General features: G+C 39.9%; 1 protein-coding gene across 3 annotated transcripts in view; it reads right to left on the bottom strand.

The window, feature by feature from the left end:
• Positions 1 to 12,469, bottom strand: part of MTA3 (metastasis associated 1 family member 3) — a 145,362-nt gene that overhangs the window by 39,922 nt on the left and 92,971 nt on the right. For all 3 annotated transcript variants that reach the window (XM_076334458.1, XM_076334460.1, XM_076334459.1), the window contains exons 15-16: positions 8,434 to 8,520; positions 2,966 to 3,112 (exon numbers count right to left, since the gene is read on the bottom strand). In XM_076334458.1, coding sequence (XP_076190573.1) covers positions 2,966 to 3,112; positions 8,434 to 8,520 — 234 coding nt within the window. The remainder of the gene's footprint in view (positions 1 to 2,965; positions 3,113 to 8,433; positions 8,521 to 12,469) is intronic.

The following is a 12,469-nucleotide window of genomic DNA, read 5'->3' on the forward strand; positions in this document are numbered from 1 at the left end:
CTCACCTAGGCAGTAAGACTGACTTTAAAGATGCCAATCTAAATATATATTTACACAAGCCTAATTGACATTTACTTGAATGCTGTAAATTATCGTACATCTTAAGTAAGCGTATTTATATGGCTTCTTTACAACAAATATCTAATACCGTTGAAAAAAAGCAAACCTGAACACGCAGATATTTCTATGTCAATAACATTAAGATTATGAAAACAGCAAGAGATAAGACTTAATATAAGCCCACTGTGCTCATTTTTGTTTGCTCATTTCATCAAAGCATGCACTAAAAGACAGAATATATCATCATCTCCATAGTTGGCTTTCTGGATACTGTTAATTGATGTAATGCAATAAACCCAGCAACGATCAATAGTATTTTGGAACCAAAAAAGGTTTTTAGTCTATTTATAGTAACACAAAAACTCTGGAGGCTGGCAAAACCTTTCATGGCACAGATAGTACGCCGTTGTCAGTGCAATTGCACAGAAACCACCTTTTCCCAAGTTCATCTGGTCACTGAGTTTTTGCTGTGTACTGAAGAGAAGCTGGATGCATTGCAGCCCCAAAAACGTATTTGATATTTACCAACGACCAGAGAAGGGGTTAAATGGCAAATATTAAAGGTAATTGTTTTTAAGTCAAAAGGAACAGAGGACCTGTGCTGTTGAGAATCATTACTACTGGTTTGATTGTTTTAGAGAGTTTGGTTTTCCTTTGCATTTTATTTACACTTTGCAGGCTTTTCATTAAAGAGAAGGGCTAGGATAAGAACAGAAATAGCCATTTTTAAATACTAAAATAGCCGTTTTTACACTAACAAAATACAGATTTCAGTTACTTAGGATATACGCTTTCCAGTAAATTATGTTTTCACAGAAAATAGATAAGCAGAAATAATTGTCTCCTAAAGCAATGACTTACAGTTCTCAATAGTAATTTTTCAAATTAGATGTTATTCTGTGCAAATTGCCTTAACACAGTTAGCTGACTGATACAAACTAATCGGTGTGGCTAATGACTGGTTTTATAAACTCTCTACTTGGAAGAGAACATTTGTACTAAGTAGAAAAAAATTTTAAAGACTTCCAAGCATGCCTCCTTATAGGGACATCATCATCATCATCATATTTACCTTGAACTTACTGCTACAGCCTTCTCTGCAGCAGAAATGTAACATCACCTTTATTTCCAGGCGAAAGTCATTCATCGCTCAAAGCTTATATGGAGAGTCCAGTCTAATGGCCAGCACTGGGGGGGCAGGGAAGCAGCCTTCGTGCACAATCCCATGCAGTAACTACCAGACCATCCCTGCAGAGCTTCACACTCAAAGATCGCAGTGGAAATTCCGCATTTATGGCTATGCCGATTAATGGCATCATCCTTTCTTCCAAGTACAAGTCACACGGTTGCCATCTTGGTCCACCGAATAGCTTGCGTTGCCATGCATGTTATTTGCCTACTGTGTAATGGCTGTTGCACACTGAGCAAAGTGATCCTCCCTTCTGTGTATATTAAATATCCACTTTTTGTCAAAGTATGTAGTGACTTCTATCTAGGTATTATTACATCTACAGTAGATATCTTCACTTCAAGATACAAATAACGCCGGCAATGACAGAAAAGCATGAGCATTAGGGGAAGACGATGGATAATGAATCAAGTTTTTCTTCCTGTATTTGGAGTAATATTTCTATTAGCTTGTCTAAAAAGAGCGCCCTCCTTATTTCTACCTCGACCTATTCTGTGAAGCATGAAAACAGTTACCTCTTTTGCGCAGATCGTGTCCTGAACAGTCTATTTCAGAGCCTAACTTCTTTCAGATTTCTAATCTCAACAACCTTATTCAATTATAAAACAAATAAGCTAATGGCTTACAGAAGTTACATCTCACAAAAAGAGAGTTTAGGAAACGCACGCATTTCTTTTCAGTGCAAACAAATGATATCCTGCTGGATTCTCCTCTTATTTGGTCATGAGGTAAAACTGTTCACAGTTCCAGTTGAAAATCTTTCTTTTTGGTAATAATTAAAAAAGAAAAAATCAGTAATACACAGTCATTTTTCAGAATAAAAAGTAAAGATTATTTGAGAAAAGTTAGCCTTACCCACAAATTTCCATCATTTTTTTGCACAGCTTCATATCTGCTCACCATTTGCACCATACTGATATGAAGTGGCTGGATACACCAGGCTTAAAGATCACCTCTGGCGCTGCACAGTGTACAGGAAAAGCATCTCCTGTACCTCTGTGACACCCCTTTTCCTTCCTCCTGGTATAAACGCAGGGACAGCCTCTTTCTAAGGAGCTCCTACCTTCCGTCAGTCCTTGTTGCCAGGACTACTTCATTCTTATTTTAACTGATTCTGTAACGCAGTCTGGGGACGCAAGACGCCAAAAGCTATCTTCTCTCTATTACCAATGACACTGTTGAGAATCTAGATTAAGCTGTGTTTAGAATTCACATACTAGCAAAGAGATTGGTTGTAAACTAGCAGGTCCAGTATTTAACAATGTAGCTATATATCAAGTACTTTAGCACAGAGTAATTCAAAAGGTCTTGCCTACCTCTGCAAAATATTCCTTCAAATAAAAATGCAATGGAATAAACCGAAATAAAACATTAGTTCCATCTCTCCCTTCACCAAATTTGTTTTATTCCTTTCTTGTCCTCTTATACGGAGATGAAGGTTTAGTAAGAAAAATGGTAAAAATAGTTTGTTTAAAAGATGGCATTAATATACCCATGTTCAATTAATAAGCACCACCATTCATTGCATTAAGAATCAATGCTATAAATATGCTACTCATATCTTACATTTCTGTTGGTCTGTACCCCCTCATTTAGTGTCATTTCTTAAAACTGTATTCTCTACAGAAAGGTCACAAAACTTCGTTATTTCAGGTCCACAGAAAGTTTTGCAATTCAGAGACTTAAAGAATATTTCTTTTATACTCCTTCACATACCATCAAGACCATTATGATGGCTGTAGTTTCTTTTTCCCAAAATACTTAGTGAAGAGTGGTTGGAGGGTGCAAGCAGTCGTTTTGCACTTGGACTTTGAAGGCTTGGTGTTGACCTGATTACATTGGGTTTCACTGCAGGATGAATCTCTGTTCGAGACAAAAGAGAAAGAGAGAGAGAGAGAGAGAGAGATCGTACATACTTGATTTAAAAAATAAATAAATAAAAAGTCCATTCAACATTAAATTTACATTTAAATTTCTAGTGAAAGGAAAGACTTCAGCGTGACTGTGTTTGCAAGACCACGAATAACAATTCAAACACGAGTCTTCATACCTACAGTTCTTCCAAGCAAGAAAAATCTATTTCACTTTAGATTGCCCGAGTTCAATACTATGGCGTAGATGTGTAAGGAATTCAGAGATTGAAGAGATAATACAAATCAATCTGAAACAGGTCTGCGTTTACATTTTCCTACCCTTTTGAGGTTTATATTGGAGCTACACACCTACAGCTTTTTAAGCAAGCAAATAAAAGCATTTTACTGTAGTGAAATTACCTCAATACCTCAAGCTATTCGATATTTTCTGTCACAATAACAAGTTTCAAGGGATCTTCCCAAACACAAGTCACCAGGTGCAAGAAGTCAGGGAGCCAGCCACAGCAGGGCTCTGAAGGTAAAACCACCCCAAAACTGCAGCAGGAACACAAAAATCGTTAAGACTGCACTGGGTTCCCCAGGTACTGCCGGACTCCCATACAGAGTCATCACTGGGGAGTTTCAAACATCCCAGAGTATCTAAATACGGTTCACAGAGTAGGATTATTTTGGAGAAGGAGGAAGAAAGGTAGGTAAGAGGCGGTGAAACGCATCTGGCCAGCACACTTCAGGGCGGCAGCTGCTGTGTTTGCCAAAAGCTGATACAGTTGTATGGAAATTTCTCAGTTATCTGCCAGATAAAAGCGGCAAAAGGAAGCCTCGGTAGAGTCTGCTTGTCCTTCACCAGGAATTTGCTGAACCAATTAACTTATTCCCATCACACATTTGGGTTCAAAAAGCCACTACTGTGTACGTCCTCGGACAGACCCAAATTTGCGAGGGAAGTCAGACCGCCCGAGGGCAGGTCCCCATCCCTCTGACACAGGCACAGGGCACCAGCTGCCGGCACTGCGCAAGTTGCGAGGCGCTCGCAGCCCGATTATGGCCGGCCACTCGATTGCCCCACAGAGCAGAAGAGACCTCTGGGCTGAGAACGCAAGGGCAGAGGGGCTGGGAGACGGATCAGGAGAGTCAACTGTCTAAGGGGAGTAAGAAAAGATGAAAAATAATTCATTTTGCACCCCCTGAAGTGAAAGTGCTCCTTTCTGCTTTTTTTTTTAATAAAATAAAGTGTAGAAGCTGGGAATGTGCAAAATCTAAGGTGAGGCCAGGTATCCAAGGAGGAGGCCCCTCCAGCCTCTGCTATTCACAGCTATCATGCAGGAGAAGCAGAAACCGTTGCACAAAGCCAAAGTCCACTGCGATAGCAGATTTTTCCTCTTTCACAAATACCAAGCAAATCTGCTATCCAAGCGCTCGCCTGCCCGGCCTCACGCGCTCGCTCCCGCAGCAAGCCTTCACACGCAGCTGCAGGTACCCAGCCCACCCACCCCGACTGGCAACCGGCCGTGGCTGAGGGGAGGCTGGGGCTGCGCTGCCGTTAACAGTCGCGATAACCTTTAAAAGGCAGAAATAGAAAGGCGGGACAGCCAAACAGTTTCGTCAGTATCCAAATAGGTGGAAAGGAGTAGGATGGCCACAGTGACTTGGCCAGGCTGTACTGGGAACAACACGCCAGGAGGAGACAACGCCAACGATCTTCACATTTGAAAAGACTTTGCTTAATTGTTAACCACTGGTTTGGTCAGAGCTTGCAACCATACCCTTAAAGGATGAACATCCTCATCCAAGATGCTTCAAGAGGGTCAGATTAGAAAAAGTAGAGTAGGGTAATGCACCAGGCGGGTGTTAGAATAGCACAGAGCTAGGGCACAGGTAATTGCTTCAGGGCAGTCCTGTAGATTTGGGGGATGTGTGTGAAGGCCAGTTTGATGTCACCGATCTTCTCACCACTTACTTAGATGAGAGCTTTTTACTGCCATTCACTGCAGTACTCATCTGCTTTTCATATGAAAGAGTTAGGAACACCGAGCTCCCAGCAGATTTCATGGCACGGCCCATTTTTCATGCTGTAGAGAACAAGCGTCTATTTTGCGTTTTTACTAAAATGGGAACAGAGGCGCGCTTAATGTTATGAACACTACTGATTGCTAAAGCGAAACCTTCAACTGAAGTAGAAAGGTTTGCACCGTTTGCTTAAGATGATTGGAATTTGGATTCTAAAATGCTCATTTAGCAGTCTTTTCCAATTTTCTGAAGGAAATGATTAATTTTCAGGGCTAACACCACTAAAATATTATTTTATTTGCCAAAGAGCTCCAGCAGCATCCACAATAATCCCAGCAGCTGGATCAACATATGAGAACTTGTAAGCTGCTTCTGTCTACAGCGTATAGGAGATACAATTTTATATTTTCAGGATGGGCGAACAGTTGAAGAGGGAAGCATTTCCTTCCTTCGACTTTTCTTCGGTCTGGAGGTCACTAATCCTCCATTAGTTTACCACAAAAGCTGTCCTTTCTCTTTCTGCAGTACGGGAAGGTAGCAAGACCAAGCTCTCCTTTTAAGTTCTGGAAAGAAACTTAAATAGCCAGGACCACTTCCCAGTGGATTGAGTCCTTCCCGTGGGGTCTTTACACCGTACACTCACTCATCTTCTACATATAGACTTGCTTCAAGTATTTGCATGCTTTAGATCAGTGCTTTCTAACTAGTTGCTTCATCACCCGAGAGAGGTAATGAGGCATTTCAGGGGTTTTGCCTGAATTGTATTATACCCTCATATTATTGTATTATGGAATAACAGTAATTAGGGTTCTTCTAATTCCTGCTGCTGTTAGCCTTGGTCTATTGCCTAGTACTTCACTGAAATCTCCTAGCCACCTGCACCTTCTGCTAACTCAGAGAACTAACTATAACATTCAAATAATCCAAATTATCCCTTCAGCCACACAACAAATAATCAGTTGGCCAGATTCAGATTATACGATTTCTGAAATAAAAATAAAACAGGAATAAGAAACAATACTCAAACAACCTATTAGGAACCTTTATTATAAGACCAGGTTGCAGCCTCAAACAAGGAATTAGCAATAACAACTCTAAACCCTTCTATTTCCACTAATGTCGCTAGGGTAAAATAAAAAAAAAAAAATCCAAAGCAAACAAAGAAAAATTGAAGTCTCCTATTGAGTCGCTTAAATAAGCATCCTGGATTCCAGAGGTGCTTAAGCAGCTGCACCTCTCTCATCTCATCTCCTCAACATGCATCCCAGCTGGAAACGTTAGCCTGGTTTCCTCATAACTAGGAGGTAATAGAGGACATTTAATTAGCCGGGGGTTCCTTTTAGGGGGTTTGTTCAGTAGGCACAGTGATGACTGAAGAGATTACGGGGGATTACCCCCAGCTCTTGAGAGGACAGCGCTGACTTTTAATGCGTAACCTACCTCACCTGAGGAACTGGCAGCCAAGAAGCAGAACAGGGATAAAGGGAAGCGATGACCCGGGATGTGCAGGGCACTGAAATCCTCTCTGCTTACCAGCAGAGCTGAAAACAGTAGCGTCCTGAGAGACAGAGTTAACTGTATTCCAATAAATGTCTGTGGGAATGGCATGGAAGGAATTTTAAAAAGAAAATAAATACCTCCTGTATAAGCTATGACATGATAATTCTTGCTAAATTCTATGAGAAAATGCAAGCATTACTTACTCACTGGAACATGCAAACAAACATCCCAAACAAAAAAAAAAATCACAAACTAAACTAAAAAAAAACCCCACCAAGCTAAATGGCAAACAAAAAGCCATTTTCTAGCCATCCTTATACAGCTAATTCAGATGCATGTCCATAACTACACTGGGTACACTTCATATCCCTGCAACACACATTATTTACCTTCAACTGTAGTGAGACACCTTCACTTCCTATACAGTCAAATGCTATGCGGACTCTACAGATACCTGGTATATTTTAGCACCGTTAATCTTCTACAAAACCTTCACCTAAGCACACATAATGCTGTCTGACACAGTTCATCCATTTACTCCCATTAAACCTACAGACTTAGGCTCCCAGAGGTATCAAGACAACCCCTCACCGACTAAATAACGTGGCACTAAAAACACGCAGTACCTTCTAAGATTACACACGCTGCCGTTCCTTCTTTCGACTACCCAAACGGGGTCAGCCGGACGAACCACCATCTCCTGCCGGATTCCCCCCCTCACAACCACAGCTCCACCAAGTCAATCAAAGCAGTCCTTTCCTCATTCACTCGAATGACAACATACGTAACGCACACAGCTGGGATGCCTGTAGGAAATTATCACTGGCTTTTTTCTTAAACTCCAGGGCAGGAGGAATCAAAATTCAGTGAGAGTGGGCATTAATTCTTCATTACTCAGTTTTCTGAAGTTTGGATTTTGTTAAATTCGATGTTCTGGAAGAACAGTTATAACTATATTAATAGGCGATTTCTATTTCAGTAAGTCAAGAGACTGTTATCGTTTACTTTGTTCTAGTACAAAAAAAACCTCCTGCTGATTGAAAATTTGAGAAAAACATTTAGACTGAGTCCTACCCTCAGCTTTACTTCTGTAGAATGGGATTAACACACTGCAGAATTATTCACTGCTGCTCTGATCAATGGATTGATTTCTATGCTCATTTGAGGATTAATATAAAGCCTCTGAGGTATCCCATCTCTCATATGATTATGTAAATATTTAATAGTCAGTGGTGGTTCCTGGCAAAGAGGACTACTTTCATTTTTTAAGTAAGGAATCACAATTACTAGAATTTCTCCTCTCCTTATTATCTTATAGTGAGTACCTTGACCTCCTGGCTATGATCTCACTACAGATTTCATTGCATCTTTTGAAATTATGTCATCAAATTAAGAGACGAGTGTCTCATTATGGCTGACGTCTGCTCCTTTCAAGTACACGGGAGTATTACAAGTGGATTCAAGGGACACAGTAGAGTAGCGCCGGGCGTACTGAGTATCTCATCTCCCCTTTGAGTGCTTCTTTATTTAGATTACCAGGATATTTTTCACATTCTAAATTACATCAGGTTTCACTCTGCCATTGTAAACCAGTATCAGGCGGCCTTCTGCCTGCATCCTGCAAGTTCAATCATCCGGTTTTGCAACTGAGAGCAGACCAGAGTTTTTATTAATTTATTAACTTCATAGTTTCCTTTTTACTACAAGCATAAGTCTCTCATTCTATGCATACAGGATTTTTAAGTATCAGTAAATACTGAATGTTCATGTGATTCATTTTTTCCTCTGGAGGCAGATACCCACCTAAATACCCAATGATACATGACAGTGGTTTTCTGGTGCTTTTGATCTTCAGAGGATTTCCAGTAACTTCACAATGTCGATCTGCATCTGAGAATTTTAAAGAATGAAACTCAGTTTAAATATTCTACCATTACAAATATAATTAGGATGCACCAACCAGTTTCTGACTTACATTTTTACCACAATTTTTTTTCTTTTTAGCACATATTCTTCTTTTTTTCATCAATGCTAATAATAACAGAAATTTAAAGGCAGGCCACATCCTCATTCATGCAAGTGATGTTATGATTTTTTTTTTTTAAGTTAATACAAGTTCTAACACAAGTCTGATTGCATTTTTTGCCTACAAAGTCTTTTTGGAGACAGTCAGCTAGGCAAATGAAACACAGATGAAAACATGAGTACTAAAATAAAAGCAGCTCTGGCTATTAAAAAGAATTTTCATGGAATTCTTCATTGTTTTCTACAAGCTTGTCTGGCCCTAAATGGAGTAATACAGACATAAGAAGAATTTAAAGTTGGGACTACTGATTTTGGTCCTGTATTACTCACATGGTATGGTGATTCATATCATTCTTAATAAGTCAAACAGAACACGGGGGCTACTATGGCAAGATGAAGCTTAAAAAAAAAAAACCCAAAAAAACCAAAAACCTCTTTACTGTAAACCTTTGAACAAAGTGGTCAATTGCAACTAAGTATGACAGAGCTCAAAGGCCTCCAAGATAGGAACTTCCTGCAAAGTAAATGAAAATAAGCAGTTCAGTAACTACCTTAATGTGATGCTAAAACTATAAACTCACACCTTAAAAGGCACTGTGAATACACAAGCAGAGAATCTGTCTAAATGCCCTGGACATAGAAGCGTCACTATGAAGAGGATCATGCTTAGACAGCAGAGTCAATCAACCTAAGGCAAAAATTCACGAGACGCCAGGTTTCAGTAAATAGTTTCAAGACCACTGGAACCATAGTATTTTTTTTTTTAAACTCCTCAGAACGGTTGGGTTATCTGTCTTCCAAAAGCACATAGGCAATCCCCATATAGGGCTTCCAGCATCCCTAGAACACAGGTATTCTGTTCTGGACAAAATTGCATTCATACGTTGATTGTGTGGATCTAGAATTCCCTCACATGGAATTACTCCCCACATATACCTACATACGTGTACACCTTTCTTCGTATAGGTTTCACATATGCACATGCAGATCTGCATCTTCTAATAAGCTTTACAAGAGCTAGATACTATACATAGATTATAATAACTGTAATTCCACTTGTTTTACCAGAATGTTTCTGTTTGTTTCATTCCAGCACAAGATATGGAGGACATAGGCACATGAAGAGGATAAGACACTATATAGAACAATTTACATTTAAGAAAAAAGTAAAATTTACAATCTCTTTACGTATTCTGTCTAGCTACGTGTAAAAAACACGTAGGTCATGAAACCACAGCAATGACTGAAGTAAGTATTTCAGTATGTTCACAGATGTTTTTAATGCAGCAGACAATGCACAACTTAGTTCAATGTATTAAGGAAACTACTTGAAATCCTTACATGTGCTAAGCGTAAATGATAGCTGGTATCTGGGAAGCCCAAAGGGTCCAGAGCCCTAGTGCCGAATACACAAAGTACTTTATTATTTTACCTTAATAGCAAAATATACTGTTCTCAGTGAAAAAAATGCACTGAACCTGGTGCCTAAAATATTTTTAATATTCCACAACACTTGAAATATTTTAAGTGACAGAGTAGAACGATGTGTCTCCACTGTCTCCCTTAGTAAAATAAGCACAGACTATACAGTGAGTATTTTACAGTTACTTTGGGAACAGCAAAGCATCGTCTAAGAAGTAATTAGCAAGAAAATTTTCCATCTACATGTCTTCACTGTAAAAAAAAAAAAAAAAAAAAAGACATTGAATCATGGTAAGATATTAATATGCTGACTGAGAATACAGACTGCAAAGAGAGCACAGTTTCCATGCTTGAGGCAAAGCATGTTCACCAAAGGTACCGGGTGGGTATTCCAAAGCACACCAATCTATTAAAACAGTTCAATATGTTTAACAGCAGCCAACTTTAATCCACAATATGGTACTCCCCTGAAGAATATAATAAACTTTATGATCTTTATGCACTACATACAGAAAAACATGAAGTTAGATTGTGCATTGCTCTCAAGTGTAAAACCATAGAATAAAATTTAGGTAGGAAGTTGTCAAAAACAAAATTTAAAAAAAAGTCCTAAAATCAAATATGGGCTTCCACAGGAACACTAAAAATCTTAGTAAGATCAGTGAAATAGTGGAATCTATGAGAAATAAAAATGTGTTTAAAAAAAAAGAATTGGAGTATTACATTTGATAGTGTATTTTTTTCAAACGTATCAAAAGCAGAAAGTGCGCTAGTGCCTGTAGCAATAGGAGATGATCAAGGTGTGAGGAAAATATAGAAGATAGAAAAAGGCATGGCAGAAAAGCTGGATAAATTCTCTGCAGCCACGTTCACTGCAGAAGAACTTAAACAAGCTCGCTTCCAAAACCTTTTTAAGAAGAAAGTGTGAGAACTGTGCGTCCATAGGAAATATTTCAAAACAAACTGGTTAATGAATAAAAACAAGTTACTAGGACCAGGCGGAATTCATCCAAACAGAAACTGCTGAGCACGCGCACTACTGGTATTTAACTAATGCTTGAACTGTTCTTGGTTCAAGAGAACAAACACACGGCAAATGCGATAACATTCTTCAGTAAGCAGGCATGCAGACTGGCAAAAGGGCTGAACTATTAATAGAGGCATACCGTTAAATACGGAAACATCAAGGGAGCCAACAAAGACCTTGTAAAGGGAAAACATGCTTAATGTGTTCTCATTATTCAGCGGTGTGTCCTTGCAACAAGAAGGACAACCGCAGACTGGGCCTTGCTAGCCCAAGTGCAGCCAGCAGGGAGAGGGAGGTAACCCTTCCCCTCGGCCCCTGTGAAACCATGTCCAAACGCCGTGTCGAGTTCTGGGATCCCCACTACAAATGAGATATGGACATACTGGAGAAAGCCCAGCTATTGGAGAGTCTGGTTTGGGGCTGGAGTATAGGAATGTACACGGAGAGTCTGAGGGAACTGGGTCTGGTCAGCCTTGAGATGAGGCGGCCAAGGGGAGACCTGATTGCCACCTGTAACTACCTAGTGGCAGAGCATTGAGAAGACCAAGCCAGATCCCTCTCGGAGGTACACAGGAATGGGACAACATACTATTGCTGTCTGTGGCAACAGACACAAGCTGGCAGATGGGAAATTCTCCTTAGGTGTAAGGAAAAGATCGTTTACTGTGAGGTTGATCAAACGCTGGAACAGGTGCCCAGAGAAGCCATGGAGCCTCCATCCTTGGAGACACACAAATCTCATCTGGACAAAAGGCCCTGAGCACTTGAGCTTTGTGCAGGGGTGGGATTAGAGACCTGCAGAGGTCCCTTCCTGCCTACACGCCCTGTAAACCAGTGGCTGCAAGTGTCACAGGTCTGCCAGGAACCTCTGAAGGAATTGTGACATGTACACATGCAGCTGATCTGGCATCCAGCTTGGCATTTCAATTAGCTTTTAACAAACTGTGTCACCAAAGACCGTTGCTGTCCAGCTGTTACAGGGTAAGAGAGAAGGGTTTTTTCCAGGGATTAGCACCTGATTAAAACTAATTGTCTATGTAATCCCCAAAGGATCTCTGCTGTTCAACATATAAAAGATCAAGAAAAGAGGTGACTAGAGTTAAAGTTTCTTGACAAGAAATTACTGAGCATAATCAAAGCCAAAACTGATTGCAAAGGATATCAGCAGCATCAACAATAAATGTAAATTCATTCTTAAGGGGTAAAACAACTGTAACATACAGATACAACGATGGGTTCTACACCATCACCATGCAGAAGAGAATTCATGGAGTCAGTGTCAACAGCTTTCTAAAAATATCTAGACAATACTAAAGAGTGGTCACTTAAAAAGAAATTAGAATCAGAATATTACAAATTATGATG

The sequence above is a fragment of the Aptenodytes patagonicus genome, chromosome 3 (assembly GCF_965638725.1).
Source record: "Aptenodytes patagonicus chromosome 3, bAptPat1.pri.cur, whole genome shotgun sequence".
Taxonomy (NCBI): Eukaryota; Metazoa; Chordata; class Aves; order Sphenisciformes; family Spheniscidae; genus Aptenodytes; species Aptenodytes patagonicus.